General features: G+C 39.2%; 1 protein-coding gene across 12 annotated transcripts in view; it reads right to left on the minus strand.

Moving 5' to 3' along the window:
- Positions 1-19,855, minus strand: part of EPB41L2 (erythrocyte membrane protein band 4.1 like 2) — a 212,386-nt gene that overhangs the window by 66,803 nt on the left and 125,728 nt on the right. For all 12 annotated transcript variants that reach the window (XM_018053210.1, XM_018053213.1, XM_018053212.1 and 9 more), the window contains exons 4-5: positions 15,166-15,270; positions 1,931-1,973 (exon numbers count right to left, since the gene is read on the minus strand). In XM_018053210.1, the coding sequence (XP_017908699.1) occupies positions 1,931-1,973; positions 15,166-15,270 (148 nt within the window). The remainder of the gene's footprint in view (positions 1-1,930; positions 1,974-15,165; positions 15,271-19,855) is intronic.

Consider the following 19,855-nt stretch of genomic DNA (forward strand, 5'->3'; position numbering starts at 1 on the left):
TCTATTATGGACCAAACATAATTGGATAAAACATCAAGCTGATAAATGCAGGACAGAGGAATGGATGGAAAGCCAAGGGTGATAGTCAAAAGATGGGGTGACCCCAGATGACATTAAAAGCCCCACAGCCTGAGAAACCCATCAGGCCCTCAGTCCTGAGCAAATCAGGCAAGTTACTCTAACCAAAGATATTTTTAAAACATGAAAAGAAAGATGAGTATACAAGGAGAGGAAATGGGAAAAAATAAATTATACACTCAGAGTGGAAACGGAGAGTACAAAAGGAAAGAAATGACAGGGAAAACTATGCAAATGATCAATAATTTGAGAGACAGAGAGAAAGGAATGAAGGAAACAAATGTGGAGAGTCAAAACTGAGACAGAAAGTAGATGGAAAGAAATAGAAGGGAAAAGCAGAGATGTGTTTCAGTGTTTTAATGCTGGGAAGAAATACGTAGGGAATAACAAACAAGAAGGGAAAGGAAACCAACAGTACCGAGGGCGCCCTGCAGGCCAGCACCCAGGGAAGCAGCTTCTCCCTGGACGACTCTGGGGCCTACCATCCAGAGGGCTAGGAAGAAAGCTGTTGTCTTGGTTAAACATTCCAGCTGTTCGTGGCTCCCTGCCTTTTCTGCTTCAGTCCTTCACAGACCCTGAAGTAAATGAAGCAGCCAGATCCTCTATCAGAGATTCCTGTGTGGTGCTAATGATTCCTGAGGCAGGTATCACGAAACCAGTCACGGGAGGGGACTGAAGCTGGTTAGAGAGAGACACATCAGTCACTTAGGGAGACGACAGCACAAACGGGAAAATGGAAGACAGGGACACGCAGGACCAAGAACAAACCCAGACTCAGAGCACAACAAGCGGTCCAAGGAGGAGAGAAGGCAAACACCTCAGAGGGCTGGAAGGATGGCTCTATATGATCTTCACTCCTCAACCCCTCACTCCAGGACATCCAGGAACAGGGTATCCACGTGCCTCTGGGGCCAGAGGTCGGCTTATCAATTACACTAACTTGCTGCTGCTGCTTGCTGCTAAGTCACTTCAGTCGTGTCCGACTCTGTGCGACCCCAGACCCCATAGATGGCAGCCCACCAGGCTCTTCTGTCCCTGGGATCCTCCAAGCAAGAACACTGAGTGGGTTGCCATTTCCTTCTCCAATGCAGGCATGCATGCTAAGCTGCTTCAGTCAAGACAGACTCTGTACAACCCCATGGACAGCAGCCCACCAGGCTCCTCTGCCCATGGGATTCTCCAGGCAAAATATTGGAGTGGGTTGCCATTTCCGTCTCTGAAACTAACTGGACACACTACCAAAATCAAGTAGACAAAGCAAGGGTAACATTAGGTACATTTTATATAAAAAGGGCAAGTTACAGAAGAGTGGCTTTCCATTGTTTTCCCCAGAAATAAAGAACAGGTGTTGTTTCACAGTGGTAGACATTATGAGGAAATATTTAAGACTAGGGGTCTAGAACCTCTTGACCGGTAGAGGAGTCCCTAAACCACCACCAAAATAAATAGTCATAATTCTACAAAATATGAGTTTCAACTTGCCTGGCAAATCCCATGGACAGAGGAGCCTGGTAGGCTGCAGTAGAGTCGGACACGACTGAGCAACTTCCCTTTCACTTTTCACTTTCATGCCTTGGAGAAGGAAATGGCAACCCACTCCAGTGTCCTTGCCTGGAGGATCCCAGGGATGGGGGAGCCTGGTGGGCTGCCGCCTATAGGGTCGCACAGAGTCAGACACGACTGAAGTGACTTAGCAGCAGCAGCAACTTGCTATATGATATGAAAGCAAACTAGAGTCTATCATTCTATCACTATCTTATTCTAGCTTACATTCCTATGAATTTTACTAAAGACAAAAATAGACATCAATATTAACTTAATAACTTCAAAAGTATGATGATCTAATACTCACTTCGCAGCTGTCTCTTTATTTCTTTTGCAGGGTCTAGCCAGTTCTGCAAGGGGAGAAAAAAAGGTTACTTAACCCATAAGAAACAGTCTCCATAGTCCAAAATGAAACAGTTGACAGTTCACATACTTATTTAAGTATAAACTTATTTTAACAAAGTCCTATGCTATTAGCATTCCACTAGGTTTAGTATTGATTTGTTTTTGAAAGTGTATGTGTGTGTTATAAATAAAATATTGAAACAATTTAAGGTGGATCTCTTGGGCTTCATTTTCTAGGATGTGAAATCAAAACTACCCAAATGAGGAGACATAATATACCTACATATAGTCTTTATTTTGCAGTAGAACAAACAGCAAACAGCGAGCAAACAGCCCCTGCAGACACTGAAATGATAGCTCAGTCAAGGACAATGATGAGCTCTTATTCATGAAGGGTAAAATGTGAATGGGAAACCACTGATTGACAGCATATATACCCCAATCAAACGCAGTCACCTCAACTCCTAGTGCCAACTCCTCCTTAGACTTTTGCTTTTCCCTGCCACTGTACAAGGCCATGGAGAAGCACGGTCAGACTGGAACTGGTATTTCCTGTCTGGTCTTCATGTAATATCTTTTAAAATCTTCATTCCAAGTTAAGAATCACAATCATAAGGAACTTCTTTCTCCTTCTCCTTTATTTCCACACTTAAAGAAAATTTAATAAGATTCCAGGACAACATTGTAATAGCTTAAAGGCAAAACGACCAAATTTGAACTAGTAGGTTCAAATCATTTAAGGACATTAAATATTTGTCTTTCAAATACACAGGTGAAAGGTGTATTCAAAAAGAATTATATATACATATATACACACATACATATGTTTATATATGCTATATGTTTATTTTTTATGTCTCCTATTTTATCAAGTCATTATTAAAGTTTACTTTATCCTCACTAATAGAACAATTACATTTTATGAGATATATTAAAATGATTCAAATAATTGGCTTTACAAAAAATGTTTCATGCGTTCTTGAAAGCATCTCAAATAATGTATTATAACATTAGTGTTTTAAATATTAATAGAATTTTATTTGCATATATAAAGCAAACAGTTAAAACATTTATCATTATAGAGAAAATTATAACCTACAATCTTAACAATACACTGAATGGGTACAACAGAACATCATCTTACACAGTATTAAGTAGTAGTAATAACAGGATGCTTTGAAAGCAAAAGCATGAGTCTTACTATGCCATTCAGGACTTACACTTAGGGCAGCAAGGATCCAAGGTGTGCATGGCTCTGTTCAAACACTGGTTATATTCAACCCTCTCAACAAAGAGCTACCAGAGCTTGGGCTAAGTCTCACAGGACTGGTGGCCCAGCTGTGCGGCCCGCTGAAGTGAAGGGCCTGTGGGACCCCCTCATGGTACCTCCAGTGCTGTCTCAGGGAGCAGCTCTAATTCTGCCCAAGAAGACAGCCTGGCATTCAGCTTCCCAGCCCTGCAGCTGCTGTCCACTCAACAGCTGGCTCACAAATGGTGGGCTCTCATGAGGCACAAGAATGAGAAAACACATCACTCAGTCCCCAGCCCAGCCCGGGGAGCGGCTGGGGGAGAAGAGGGAAGGAGGCCGCAAAGTGTTGTGGCATTTCATCCAAGGAAGTAACCACCAGAGCGAGAAAAACTGAATCAGAGACAACTGGTGCCAAACTGAAAAGGAAAAATCCCTCAGAACACGAGCACAGAGAGAGAAGAGAAGGGGGAGGAAAAACGACTGGTCTCCCAGGCCTAAACAGACCCTTCCAAATCCCCAGCTTCACTGTGTGACAGTTGGTAGAGATGCCTCCAATGGAACAGAAAAATAAAACAAACACCTCTGTTCTTAGAGGAAAATGGGGGAAGCAATACCATCTCCTGGGACTCCCAGGAGTAACCCTGTGCCCCAGCCATGTGGCACCGTCCACTCCCACCTGAAGCACCAAAGCCATGGAGAAGTAACCTGACAGTTTCTGTACAGCATGCGGACAGTCAATACCAGCTCCACAGACCTAGGAGTATGGCTGACAAGCTTCAGTGCACCAGCCAGCCACCATCAAACCGACTCACTCTTGGGCCACTTTCCACCATACTGCCAGGCACAATATTAAGGTCAAAGTGGCTTCTCTTTATTTCAGAGCCCATTCAGAGACTAAGTGGGCAGAGAGTTCCTCATGTGATCAAATAGGGGCAGCAGAGTGGACTCCTTGCATCCACCAACCTGGTTTGCCCCTTGCTCACCATCAATTAACCACAACTACTTCCACACTGTGAACTCCACTCCCACAAGGAGTAAGGAGGTCTCTGCAAGGCCAAGAGAGACCCCCCATTTCCTGTATCCTTCACAGGACTTGGCAGCTCCAGGCAACCAGTTTAAGTACTAAATTAACACATTATTGACCAGAGACGTATTAACGTCTTCTGTTACCTGAATGTTACTCACTGGAAACCGTTCAATATTTACTTACACAACAAATCGCTGGCCACCAGTGTTAAGTTTCTGCAAAAATCCCCCAGTCAATAATGAGCTAATACCTGTAGGTGAGTACCTGGCCTTTGTTGGCCTCCTCCTTCCTCATGCTATGGTCATCTTAAAAGACTACAGATTATTTTTCTTAGGTTCATTTTTATTTGAATAATTAGCTTCAATGAGTCCTTCAATCATGATGACAGGGATATAATTTTACTGCCTAGAATCATGAGTTCATAAAAAACCAAAGTAAAAACAAAGTAAAAAACCCCAAAATGCCTTAACATGACTTATTCTCTGCATTATCAATTACAAGTAAATAGCAGACATAAAACTCTTTAACAAAGAAATAATAAATTCTTGGTTTTGATACTTGAGAACTGCTGGGTAGATCAAGAAGCAGATGCAAAAAGATGGGAAAAGCCAGAGAAAGACAGGAATGCACACACGTGCACACACCATGACCGACTATGGTGCACCAGTCGCATTTTTTAAAGATTTGGCCGCCACATGGATTTTCGAATCACAACTACGTAGAGCAAAATTCTGGCCTCCCACCAACTCTGTGATCTTGGGCTTATTAGTCGTCTTCTTTAAGCCTCAATTTTCTAAACTTTAAGATGAAGATCACATCATCTACCTCTCGGGGTTCTTCTTTTCAAACATTCATTCAAATGTTTCCTGAAGAGTAAGGACACATGCAGAGACTTTATCCAATGCTTTTAACGTAGATATTTTCTGGCAATGATAAAATCAAATTGGCCTATCACCTTTCTGTGTATATCCCTTTTCACGTAATTTTTTATTTCCAAAGGTGATGTATTATATATATATTAAAGAAGTTAATATTTATCTGACTATTTCTACCCATAAAAAGTTAATAAATCAGACACTGGATTAAAAAAAAAATATAGTCTCTGCAGTCACGGTCCAGATGAGATAAAAAATCAGACCCCTGCCTCCTTACAGAATCCTATCACAGGCTTCCAACACAAGTAAATCAAAATTAAAATGTGGTCCTAGAATGTCTGTACTATTAAAATTACCTTAATGAAATCAAAAGTCTATGAATCAGGGGAAAAAGTGTTACATCTCTATCTCCATTAACCTTTAGCTGAAATTTGGCATTACAATCAGTTATGGATGTAGAGGGGAAAATTCTGGCTAATATCAGTGTTCTTAGCTTTGTCACTCACAGGAATCAAAACTTTTTCCACAGCACATTAGGATAGTTGCAGATCTTAAAATATCATTTATGCTAATTAATATTTTGAAATCACAGTAAGGGTTAAATATTGATGATGGCTTCATCTCAATTTTTAAATTAATATGTTAGAATATTACTTACTGGTTTCCTTCATAGACCTGTTACTTTAGTATAATCGTACATTTCAAACTGCTCTGAGAAGCAGCCCATATACAATTTTACATAAAATTATTAATAGCTTAAATCATAAGTCTTATGATTGAAAGAGGCAGTAGACTGGAAAGAAATCCCAATTATTTGTCAATGTTAGCCTCTCATTCAGTGTTTAAAACTTTAATTGTGAAACACGCTGAATTATGAGTAATGAATACCAAATATTTTGAAGTTGGCAATTAGCCCACTGAATAAAACTACTTCTTGAGTACAAAAAGAAAAAAAAACAGCAGTACATAGAATTCACCAGACTATCAAAGGACTCTAACACACACAAAAATGTTAAAACAAAAACGTACCTTGGAAGGTTATAGAAAAAAAAAATTTTTTTTTAACTAAGCAGCACATAGCTATACACGTTCTTTTCTTTCACACTTAAGTCCTCTGCCCCTTAATTAGGAGAAGCTCCTTAATCCTTGTTGTTGTTGTCGCTAAGCTATGTTTGACTCTTTTCAGCCTCATGAACTGCAGCACAGCAGGCTTCCCTGTCCATCACTACCTCCTGGAGTTGGCTCAAATTCATGACCACTGAGTTGGTGATGCTATCCAACCATCTCATCCTCTGACATCCCTTTCTCCTTGCCTTCAATCTTTCCCTGCCACTCTCTTATCCACTACAAATCTGAGGCTGTAGAACAGTTTTGATTAATACCAAGTCGTCTGTCATTTCCCTATAAGATTTTCAATACTGAGTCTTAGAAAAGTGTTAAATAAAGTGATTCTCATTTATTTTCTAACAGAAACACCTAGATCCCAGAGTTAGAAGTGTTTCAAAACGGCTAGTCATGCCTTAAAAACTGGTGCTTGTCAATTCTGCCAGTGAGAGAGATTAAAGTTAACCCAACACACACCATATCACCAGATGGTAAAGAGTAATTTTGTCTGAAATCTGCATTTTCCTTTAAGAATTTCTAGCACTGAAGCAGATCTACTTTACTGTACATACCTCTGTCTAAATTAAGTCTAATAGTACACTGCCATCATGCTGGTGTTAACAGAAACGTTACAGGCCTTCTAAGCTACAATGAAATATTCACTATGCATCTGGGAGAACGTGATTCCAACTCCTATCTGTGGTAATTATAAGGTGTATCCAGATTGAATATAGAATTTTATTAAAGAACAGTTTGTATATGACAAATAGTTTAATACTAGAATTTTTAGTTCTAGTTTTGGTGGGGGGAGGAAATGGTCTATCAGAGAAATGCATTAATCAATTTTCATAAATTTAGCTGTGGATATCAGCTACACTTCAAACAAGCTCCCCTTTCAATATAGCTGGAAGCAAAATGACAATAAAATCCCTGGGCCAGATGCCAAATTCTATTAACATCAAAAACTCAAGACAGTATTTTCCCTTTAAAGACAATCCAAAACTCTTAATGATGGTTCCATTTAGACATGAATACAAGAACTATATAGACTTGGAATTCTGTGTATAAAAGAATAACACATTGCTTGATTTCACATATTTTTAACAAATTTTCCACAATAAAGTTTATATGAGTTCTCTGCAGACATTAAAAAGTTCTAACATTAATAACGATAGATTTTTATAGTCAAGAGTGAAATGAAAGGCTTCCAACCACAAGAGACACAGCACTACACTAAAACAAAGATTAGACTTTCCTCTCCTTGGAAAGTGTTCATACAAATAACCACAGCTTTACCTCCCCTTCTCATTGTAATATGTTACAATGATAAGTGACCGAAACATCCATAAACACAGATAATAGTCAGCATTAAAAAAGTAGTTTAAATTCCTATGTCCAGTAGCATCTCATTGTTAAAACTGCATGAGCTGAGTCAGTGCAACAGTCATAAGCTTCTGTTGGGGGGGGGGGGCGGGGAAGGACATGATACAAATTTATATTGGGAAAAATAAAGATTCTCTTGCCCAGATATCTTAAGAACTGGATTTGAGCTATATAAGCAAAAAGGAATAAAAAAATTATACAACACAAAAGTTACATAGGAAAACCAGATAATATATGAAATAATTAAATATTAGCAATGCCAGTTACATGTGTGCATTCATTTTTTGCAAAGTATTTCAGAAAGGACACCCCACTGTTTATTCTCCCACTGTTCTATAGTTAAGGTCTAGATAACAAAGTGTGTGCCTAATTTTGTGGGCAACTATAGAGTTAAAAATATGAGATTATGAGTTCTTGGTTTAACAGCTTTTCTTGTCCATGAGAACCCTATGGAGAACCCCTCCAAACTTAACCTGAACTTAATCCTGCTTTAATGACCTTAGTTTCTCTTTGATTTCAGCCAAGCCTTTTCATGGCTGAACACTCAGTCTTGTCACCACACAAGAGTTCTCCACCTCATTAGAAGTCATCATTCCATTCTCAGATGCAATCGTTTCTTCTCCTAAGTATTCTCCCCATTTATTCTCACCATACCTGCCCTTCAGCTTACAGCTTTCATCCCTTGGTCCCAGCCATTTTCTCCCAGCCTATCAGTCCATTCCAGCTTCATGGGTTTTCAGCTTATGTTCCTTCCAGTGATGTTATGAATCAATCAGCTTGATTACCTATGCTTCAGGATCTCTAGCTTTCTCAACCTTTTGCCCTCTTACCATAACCACTGTCAACATAATGCCCCATTTCTCCACTATTATGCCCAGGCTGCAGAGAGCAATTAGAGAAGTACAGTGTACTCTGCTGCCATCACAATTTTATGATCTCAGCTAAACACTTAAAAGCAAGCAATCCATATCTCTTTTAAATCATCTGCTTGTCTACTCTCACTACCATAACCTCAACTGAGGCTCCTTTTGTGCTTTGGGTGAACAGTCCTGCTCACACTCTCTCAGATCTTTGTAAAGGCAAAACTGGTTTTCTCATATCACTGCATCAGCTTATCAATGCCATCATTTTTCTGAGCATAAAGGGGATCTCCCAAGACTTGATAAATAAATATACAGCCTAGATAGCCCCACGTAACCTGACCCCTATCAACACTCGGTCTCCCCTCACTAGCCACAAGAGACGTCTTTTCATTTTGCAAGCGGTCAGCTGTTCCTACTCAGGGCCCTATGTGTGTGCTTCCTAAGTCCCTTGGCCCAGCCAAAGACCACTCAAACTTCAGGTCTCTGCATAAGCATCATTCCCTCCTAGGAAGTCTTCCCTGTTAGTAACCTGAACTCTTCCTATAGAGCAGTAGTCAAAATTTATTAATAGAGTAAAAAAAAAAGAAAAAAACCCAAATTACTCAATCTTCTCATCTTCTCAACTGGGACTAAGTGGGGACATTCGTGAAGGCAGAATTTATGTCTTAATTATTCACTGCCAGAGTTGCAGATGCATACTAGTTTGCATACTGGTAGTAACGTTTTTTAATGTGGTAAAAAAAAATCATAAAATTCATCCTCTTAACCAGTGTTTACTGTACAGTTTAGCAGAACTAAGTTTATCACATTGCTGTGCAACAGATTCTAGAACTTTTCATCTTGCAAAACAAGCTCTATCCCCAATGAACAACAATTTTCCATTATCCCCTCCCCCTAATCCAGGTAACCACCATTTTACTCTGTTTTTCCATGGGCCTGACTAGGGAATACCTCAGACAAGGGACTCACACAGTAACTGTCTTTTGTGACTAAACATTTCATTGACTGTCATATCCTCTAGGTTCACCCATGTTACAGGATTAACAAGACTTCCTTCTTTAATGCTCAAAAACACTCCATTCACTATATTCTGAATAAGCCACATTTTGTTCATCTAACTCATCCATCAAGGAACATTTGGGCTGCTTCTACCTCTTGGCTATTGTGAGTAGTGATACAATGAACGTGGGTGTACAGATACCTCTTCAAGATCCTACTTTTTGATTCTTTGGGATATATACCCAAAACTGGGATTACTAGATCACTTGGCAATTCTATTTATAATTTTTTGACTAACCCCTATACTATTTCCCTAATAGCTGCACCATATTACTTTTCCATCACCAGTGTACAGGTTTTCTAATTTTTTCACCATCCTTCTTTGCCAACACTTGTTATTTCCTGCTTTTTTTTTTAATAGTGGCCATCTTAATGGGTGTGAGATGGCACACAGGGAGTATTTTTAAATATTTGATACTGTCTAGACATACAGAAGCCACACAGTTTCTAGAACAATGGGGAGAAAGACTGATAAATAAGATGTGTGCTAAATGTCTAGATGGACACTTGTGCTAAATGTTTAGATGTCTATCTGGAATCAAGATTACCAGGAGAAATATCAACAACCTCAGATATGCAGATGACACCACCCTTATGGCAGAAAGCGAAGAAGAACTGAAGAGCCTCTTGATTAAAGTGAAAGAGAAGAGTGAAAAAGTAGGCTTAAAACTCAACATTCAGAAAACTAAGATCATGGTATCCTGTCCCATCACTTCATGGCAAATAGATGGGGAAATGATGGAAACAGTGACAGACTTTATTATTTTGGGCTCCAAAATCACTGCAAATGGTGACTGCAGCCATGAAATTAAAAGATGCTTGCTCCTTGGAAGGAAAGCTATGACAAACCTAGACAGCTTAAAAAACAAAGACATTACTTTACCAACAAAGGTCCATCTAGTCAAGACTATGGTTTTTCCAGTAGTCATGTATGGATGTGAGAGTTGGCCTATAAAGAAAGCTGAGCACCGAAGAATTGGTGCTTTTGCACCGTGGTGTTGGAGAAGACTCTTGAGAATTCCTTGGAATGCAAGGAGATCCAACCAGTCCATCCTAAAGGAGATCAGTCCTGAATATCCACTGGAAGGACTGAGGCTGAAGCCGAAACTCCAATACTTTGGCCACCTGATGTGAAGAACTGACCCTATTGGAAAAGACCCTATTGCTGGGAAAGGTTGAAGGCAGGAGGAGAAGGGGACAACAGAGGATGAGTTGGTAATGGACAGGGAAGCCTGACATGCTACAGTCCATGGGATCGCAAAGAGTCAGACACGAGTGAGTGACTGAACTGAACTGAAATGTCTAGATGACAGAACTATCAACTCTCCTTGAGTTGGGGCCAGGAAGAATGATGGTGGAAAACAACCAAGGAAAATCTCATAGAGTAGGGTACCTAAGCTGGATCTTAAGGAGTAATAGACATTCGGATTCAAAAAAAGAAAAATAATGAGAAGGATATTCCAAATACAAGGAATAGTATGTTCAAGCAGATATACTATGGACTGGCAAAGCTTCCCTTATGAGAGAAATATGGTGTGAACTGAATATAAGTTTTTGTGAAAAGTTACTGAGAAATGGAAGACAAAGAAGTGGATCACGGTCACTTGACCAATAGCTTTGTAAACCACACTAAGAGGGTTAGATTGCATCCGTTCAATGGTTTTAACCAAGGAGTGCCAAGATGGGCTATGCCTTCCTGAAAGTTCGATCTAGCAGTAGGGAGAAGAATGATCACAGAGGTCTGGGACTGGGCAGTTAAACCAGTTAGGAGGCTAATCAAATATTCAAAGCAAGGATGACAGGGGCCTAAACCAAATCAAGAACACTGGACAAAGAGAACCAGGATGTCAGCAGGTAGAAGACAGAACTTATTGACTGACAAGCAATGAAAAGAGGTATAAAAAGTAGAAGCAATCTATACCACTCGCAGGGAAGAGATGAAGCTGAAGTTCAGAAGACTAGTTGGCTTTTAGACGAGTGACTGTAGCGTCCAGTAGAGAGTGAAGTATATGAGTCTGAGATTCAGGAGAAAGACATGGGTCAGGCACATATATGAAGAGTCAGCAAAATAAAAAAGAGAGACTCCTACTATCTAAGTATCTTCATTATGCAAGCCCAGTGTTTCAGAAATACTGTATGTCTTAATACAGCATATCATGTTTCTAAAGAAGTTATTCTACATATTTTACAACATACTGATGGTTTTCCTTCTTAAGAAAGATTAAGTGCTCCTAGCCAAATTTCCATCACTTTCTCTTTTACAGCTTTGAGGGCCAACAAAAGGGCACATAGTTGGAAACATTATCAAGACTACCTTATAATTTAAAGTCTAAAAGAGCACCTAGTTTATTTACTTGATGAATGTCTAATATGTTATTACTTCTAAGAAAAGTATTCTAAACAGAGTTCTAATAAGAACGCTTACACACTATTCAGTGGGTAGGCATGCAATTTAATTGTCATCGGTTTCAATGTGGAATTAAACCACAAATTAGGTATCAAGGATTTAAAATGTAGCAAGTTGAGAAAATTCAATTTATACATAATCATCACTGTTTGTATCCTGCATTTCATTACCAGGATGTATAAATACAAATAATGAAGGCCTGTGGATAAATAAAACTTACAGTCTATATTCACCTACCAACTGACTGAGATGAATATTAGATGTTGGGAGGTAACTGCAAAGGTAACACTGTGACCAAGTGTTCTGGGCATCCTCAGAACCATCACAGTAAGTCTGCCCACAGCCACCATCCAACAGATTCCAAAAGGCTTCCCTTTAGGGCATAACCCTGGACCCAGCCTTCACTCTTCACCCTACATCAGTATCTTCTCCACCAGAGTTAAGTCCCAATACTCAGAAAGTGAAGTAGAAAAAGAACTTCCTTAACAATGAGGAGAGTGACAGAAACTGAAGGCACGTGTCCTTCCCCAAAATGCACATGCTAAAACCTAATCCCCAATATGACAGTATTTGGAGTTGAGGCCTTTGGGGTGATTAGGCTATGAAGGTGGAGCCCACATGAGTGCGATTAGCAACATTATAAAAGAGGCTTTGGAGAGCCCTCCTGCTCATCCACCATGTGAGGATACCACAGGAGGTCCATGAGCCAGGAAGGGGCCCTTATCACATACTGAATCAGTGGGCACCTTGCTTGGCTTCCCAGGCTCCCAAACAATGAGAAACACAAGTCTACTGTTTATAAATCACTCAGTCTACAGCACTTTGTTAGAGAAGCTCAAACTGACAAAGACAGAAGGCTAGAGGTTAAGTCTAGTTAATTAACATAACTGGTGAATATTTCTTTCTTTAATATGCTTAGGGAACAGGAGAAGCCCTGAAGGTCCCTGGAATTAGCATCAAGCATTAGAGTACTCTGATGGTCCTGCTTAGCGGCATCTCAAGAAAGTCCTGGAGCAGAAACCATCTCAGTACACTCTGGGATCAGGCAGACGTTCACAGAGTCCTGGCTGATCAAATCTACCACTTCAGGGGACTTCCCTGGTGGTCCAGCGGCTAAGACTCCCAATGGAGAGGACCTGGGTTGGACCCCTGGTCAGAGAACTAGATCACTCATGCAGCAAATGAGGAGTTCAAATGCAGCAATTAGGGATCCCTAACTGCTACAACAAAGGTCCATCTAGTCAAGGCTGTGGTTTTTCCAGTGGTCATGTATGGATGTGAGAGTTGGACTGTGAAGACAGCTAAGCACCGAAGAATTGATGCGTTTGAACTGTGGTGTTGGAGAAGACTCTTGAGAGTTCCTTGGATTGCAAGCAGATCCAACCAGTCCATCCTAAACGAGATCAGTCTTGGGTGTTCATTGGAAGGACTGATGCTAAAACTGAAACTCCAGTACTTTGGCCACCTCATGCGAAGTGTTGACTCATTGGGAAAGACTCTGATGCTGGGAGGGATTGGGGGCAGGAGGAGAAGGGGACGACAGAGGATGAGATGGCTGGATGGCATCAGCGACTCGATGGATGTGAGTCTGAGTGAACTTGCAGACACGTAAGAATAGGCTTTCCTTTTACCTGGAAGTAGGAGAACTAGGTTGTCATAAATCTCTCCCCTTCCTTGGAAGGTTCCTTCCAATCAGCAAAGACTGACTCTTATCACTGAGAGGAGAAGCCCTCAGCTAAACAGACACCGGCAAAAAACTAGCCTGTCTCCCACCTGTTCTCCCACAGGACCCTCATCTTTCCTAAAAGTCACTCATTTTCCATAAGTGCCTTTTCCTACCTCTTTCCCCTGTTAAGATGCCCTAACCACTTCCTGCAGTCACAGTTTTCTGTGAACTCCCACTTACTCACTTATAGTCATCTTTTGTCAGTTTTAATTTGCACACCTCCAGAAAACAACTTAAGAGGGTATATTAAAACAGTTTCCTCTGACTCCACAGGAAAATATGAGAGTACCTGGGGAAAATTTGTATTATTTTTTTCTCTTGCAGTTTGTACATATAGAAAGCAGGCTATTATGGGTTGTTTAATTCATTTACTAAATCAAACAGCACAGACAACTGTGCTGAGACTCACAGCTCTAAACAGAGGTGAGAATAAACCCGTTTATATCATCATCCTGTGATAAAAAGATTCAGAAACAGCATGCTAGAAAAGCAGAAGTGCAACAAAATTACAGACAATAAACTGATCACAAATCTACCCTGGTACAGCCCAAATCAATTACTCAGTCACTCACTCTTACCACTTGAGTCAAGCTGGACCCCGCCTTCTGTTTTGCTCCCAATGACCCACACAACAGGGTAAGGAATACCTTCATCCCTACACAATCACTAATCTATTCAGCAAGGCAAATACTCTCCTGAACCTCCAGACAAGTACAGATGGGTATTCCTGATATTTCTTCCAATATTCCTCCTTCCCTGCTTTTTGGGCTTCCCTGGTCACTCAAACAGTAAAGAATCTGCTGGAATGTGAGAGACCTGGGTTCAATCTCTGGGTTGGGAAGATCCCCTGGAGAAGGACATGGCAACCCACTCCAGTATCTTGCCTGGAGAATCCCCACGGACACCTGGTGTTTCTTCCAATATGCCTCCTTCCTTGCTTTTTAGGTAAGCTTAATTACTAGAATACAGGTGAATTCAAGAGCTAAAAATTCAAAATAAAAATTTTAAAACCAGTTCTTTCAATTTCTAATAATTCATGTAGGATAAGCCATTCCATTCTGTTTAAAATAAAAATGGAAAAGCATACACATCCACAACAGCAAAAAGTTATACATGAAAACAAAAGTTTTCAACATTTCCAAATTCCTACAATGAACATTGGGGCTTCCCTCATAGCTCAGTTGGTAAATCATCTGCCTGCAATGCAGGAGACCAGGGTTCGATTCCTGGGTCGGGAAGATCCCCTGGAGAAGGAAGTGGCAACCCACTCCAGTATTCTTGCCTGGAGAATCCCATGGACAGAGGAGCCTGACAGGCTACAGTCCACAGGATCGCCAAGAGTCGGACACAACTTAGCGACTAAACCACCACCACAATGAACATAAACTGTCATAATAAAAACATGAAATAAGTTATTTGAAAACTAAATTTTACACCAGTTAAGAGAAACACACAGTATTTTTTTTTAAGACAATATAAACACACTTAAGATAACTTCACTTACTTTCTGCTCAGGGTTCTCCTGAAACACAAGTCCGAAGTAGTCCTTTTCCAAGAGATTGAGATGCTCACACACTTTGTCAAATAACACTTGCCCCTTCGCACGTTTCTGAGGAAAAAAATAGCATCTTTACTTTTCAAGCACTAAAGGTCCATGAGTGCTATAAATCAAGGACATCATATCAGATAAAATTATCTGGCATAAATTAACACGATATTTATTTTCCAATCCTTTATTAACACAATACCCAAAAATGATTCGTAACTTTTTCATTTTAAATTCCCCACTCCCACACAGAACCTAAATTCCAAAACGAAAGCATGATTAGCCAGATGGTCTAGACTTAACTGCTATTCCGTGTTAATATTTCAAAAACTAAAAAAAGTAAAATGCTTAAAGAGTTCACTTGTTTTTAAAATAGTACAAAAGTACGTCCAAGCTGCCTCCCTCAGTTCCTCAAAGTGGCTCGTGTACACTCTCCCGAGGAAAATCATTAAGCTCCGTGTACCCTACCATGAATCATCCCATCACTACTTAAGTGTGATTTTTATTCCAAAGTATCTGTAGAGTAGAAATTATGTTTTTCAATACAAAGTTACACTTTTTCTGGAGGATAATATGGCATTCACTCCTTAGAACAAATCTTAAAAATAGAAGAGAATGAAGCTGAGATAGTAAATTAAATCCTTGGAGGCAGCTGATTTACTATCAACAAAGATATAAAAGCCTATGACAGCTTCAGAAGAAAATTTCACTATTTAATCAATGTCAAAACAAAGTGGTGACTCCAATTAAAAGTGGTGACTCCACAGCCCTGGGAACCACCAAGTGCAGAGTTGGGTCACACACACACTCCTTCCCCTGCATGGATATAAACAACCCCTGGACTGCAAGTGAGAAAGGAACAAGCCGGAAGATACACATGTTCATCCTCGAGACAAATGCCTCACATTATCGAAATGTCTACTAGTTAGTTCATCGAGAGTATGAAAATGAATGCTTGCCACACAGACATCTTTAAAAATGGAGTAAGATATAAAAGACTGTTCAATTTCCAATTGGGACAACACTGATAAGGGTTTTCAAAACATAAAGTCTTCACAGAAACTTGATTCAAGTGTGTGTTTCTTTCCTCTGCTTGTGGAAGCAGAGGTAAGAAATCCATGCCTGAAACACTTGTGAAGGAGAATCTGCAACCTTTATTATCAAATTTGTATAGTTAAACACTTCTTTTTTAGGAAAAGAATTACATTAAATAGTAGAGGGAAGAGGGAGAAAAGCCACACAGATTACGTGATTTCAACATTATAAGCACTGTGCTATCCACCTCGCTACAGATGCAAACGATGATAAAGTATACATGAAACAGAAAAGTGTTTGTATGTCCACACATACACAGATATAGTGTAATAAATGAGAGTACTGGGCTCTAGATTCCAAATTCCAAAGTTCTAAATGCCTTTCCACTATTTATAATCTACGTGACTACGGACAAGACACTTAACTTCTATTTGTCTTAATCTGTACATCTATTAAATGATAATGGAATCTACCATACAGGATGTGGTTAAGTGCTAAATGACTTATAACACATGATGAGAGCTTAGAACAGCATGTGGATAGTGAGGGCTTAGTCAATATTGGCTCTTATTAAAAGCTGGAGAGTTTTTAAAACATGAAAAATAACTAATTTCACTTACATGAAATTTAGCATTAAGCTTCTAAATTGAAAGTTTCTGAATTTCATTATCTGCAAGCAATTATTAATCTATATAATTAAGACTGAGTTTGGAGGTATTTTAATTGACTTTATAAGGAGAAGGCGACTCATATCATGATAGTTCCTTTCTTAAATGTGCAGTAAAATCCATTATCTCTTCATAAGTGCCTGGAATAGATATGAGATTTGGTTGCAAACAACAGTGAAAAATATTTTAAAAGTAATCAATAATCTAAGATAGAATTCAATTTCTCTGACATTAATTTCAACAATACTGTTCAGTCTCTGGAGAGTAGATTGCCCAACATAATAGATGCTTGTTGAATCAAATGAAAAATACAGCATACTCTATGTGACATACTTATTTTAAATGTAGTGACAGCTACCACTCAGGCTCACAGTGACCGATCATAGTTGTATTGATAATTCCAGTGACGACTTTGTAATTAGGAAGTGTTCTTATCTAAGATAGCAAAAGGGAGAAAACTGTTACAGCTCTTGCCACATCTGTCTACTTGCTCATCACACACTATGCACTTATAAGGAGGTATAAAATAGGTCACAGAAGATTTCATCTACTATAAACAAGAGATCATCCTATTTAGAAAGACACTGAGAACTCAGTGGATGCTTATACAGGCAGTCGGCCTTTAATCAGATATAGTTTCCAAGCAAAGGTGTTACTTCTAGGAAACCTCTGACAGAATGACAACTCCTTTCAAATAAGCTAACTACTGAAACGGATTAGCCCTAAAAAATCATGGTGAAATGTGACAGCCTCAAAGGAGATTCATGCTATTTTATTTGGTTGGAATGTTATTTGAAATTAGGGTAAAAAGGATAATTAAGACAACTGACATCTATAAATACTAACACATACCTCAGTTCAAAGAGAAAAACACTTTTCAACATTGCCTTACCATCAATTTTTATTAATAAAGCATACTTTCTCACTGCTTTCCATTTCAAAAATAGAAACGCGCTCTCATGGACAGAATTCCCCTAAAAGATTAAGAGCAAAGTATCCACAAAGCTCACTGCCGCAGTCGGTGCTGGGCAGCACAGGGAGGCATTCACACGGGGGTTGGAGTCAGACCCCGTCCTTCCCTCATTCAACTTTCTGTAAGCACTTTACTATTACTGGACAAGTCTAACAATGGATGAACCACTTCATCTCCTTAACTGTAAGACGAGATAGCAGCTCTCTCACAGCTCACTGTGAGGGTCAAATAAACCCAGGAAGATAGTGTATATTAAAGTGCCAAACCAAGTGCCTCTCAATCACAGCTGAATTCTATTCCCAACGGTCTTTCATTAGCCCACATCCAACAAACACCAAAATATCTTCTAGATGCTCAGATTGCTTCTGCACGATTCTCTCCCTCCCTTCTCCAGAAAACAGATATTTTAAATGCTCGATAAGATCTTAATTGCACACAAGTATTACTTAAGCTTTCATTCAGCATCTCCACCCTCAAAGAACTTAACTGGTTGGGAGGACAAAAAAGCAACAAAGCCAAGAGGCATGTGCTGAAAGATGCACATACAAAAGTGCGTGGGAGAAGCACCGAGAATGGATGAGCAAAAGCGGCTGAGAAATATCATAACCTCACCACGGTTGGGGCATAGGAATGATTCCTAAGGAAATGGAAAATAAAGGATTCTCATAGATAAAATCCCAACAAGTATAATCAGAAAGATTAAACATACATAAGGAAACCAGCTACTATTATTGAGCATTAGATATGATATCAGTTAGAAATTCAGACAGTAGACAATGGAATTATCAAGTACAGAACACAAAATTAGCATTTTTATATTTAAAGAAATAAATATTTTAAAGGGAAATATCAGGAAAAAATAACAAGGAAAAAATAACTATCAAAAAGCAGAACTTCTGAAAAGAACCAATTAGAACATTTAGAAATAAAACTAGAATAATTAAATTATAATCCAAATGGGCATGGTTTGATGCAGTTACAAGGTGGAAGACAGATCTGAAAAAACTACCCAAAATGAAGCAAAGACAGATAAAGACTATGAAAGAATTTCAGACTTGTAAGCTAGAAGAGGGGATCTATTCTACACATACTTTCCCAGAATTCTAGATGAAGACAATAAAATAAGAGGCAATAGTAAAAGAGCAATGGATGATAAATGCTAAAATTCTCAAACTAAGGAAACCCAATGGATCTTTAGTCAGATAAAATAAAACCCATTAACCTACAATCACTTTATTCCATTAATTATTTATACACATTAACATTCAAAAGATTTTGACAAGTATTAAAAAAAAAATAGATACTACAAAGCCATCAAGATAAGAGAGGAAGAAACAGGAGCTGGGGAATAAGGAGTAGAGAAAGAAAACTGTAATAGAAAACTCAAGAAATTACTCTTAAAACACCTAAAACTGATCTGCCTTGGAATCTAATTTAAAAAGGCAAACAAATTAGCTTATTTCTTCTAATCTCATAAAGAAAGCATACCAAATTATCAGAGACATAGTAAATGATACATATTTACTGTACCAAGTTATTACATTTCATAAATATTAATCTATAATCAAACTTGCCTGAGTGTGCTCTGACAGCAACACGACCCAGTGGCTCACCACTTCTTTTTTGCTTTCATGCTGTTCACAACTCACTCCATAAGTAATAATCCTCATCGTTTGGAGAGACTAATCAAGATACACTTCATAATACAAGAACATAAAAATGTTGAGGGTGGGATTCCCTGGGGGTCCAGGAATGGTTAGGAATCCACGCTTCCGTTGCAGGGGGCAAGGGTTTGATCCCTGGTCTAGGCAACTAAGATCCCACATGCCATGTGTGTAACCAAAAAAAAAAATTGTGTTGGGGGCATGCAAAGTGAGATTGTTCCTTCTCCCCTCCTAGATTCTGGCAAACACCACCATTCATGTGAACCATCCATCTCAATAGTATGATAGTAAGAGTTGACTCATTGGAA

This window comes from Capra hircus, chromosome 9, assembly GCF_001704415.2.
Source record: "Capra hircus breed San Clemente chromosome 9, ASM170441v1, whole genome shotgun sequence".
In the NCBI taxonomy this organism is placed as follows: Eukaryota; Metazoa; Chordata; class Mammalia; order Artiodactyla; family Bovidae; genus Capra; species Capra hircus.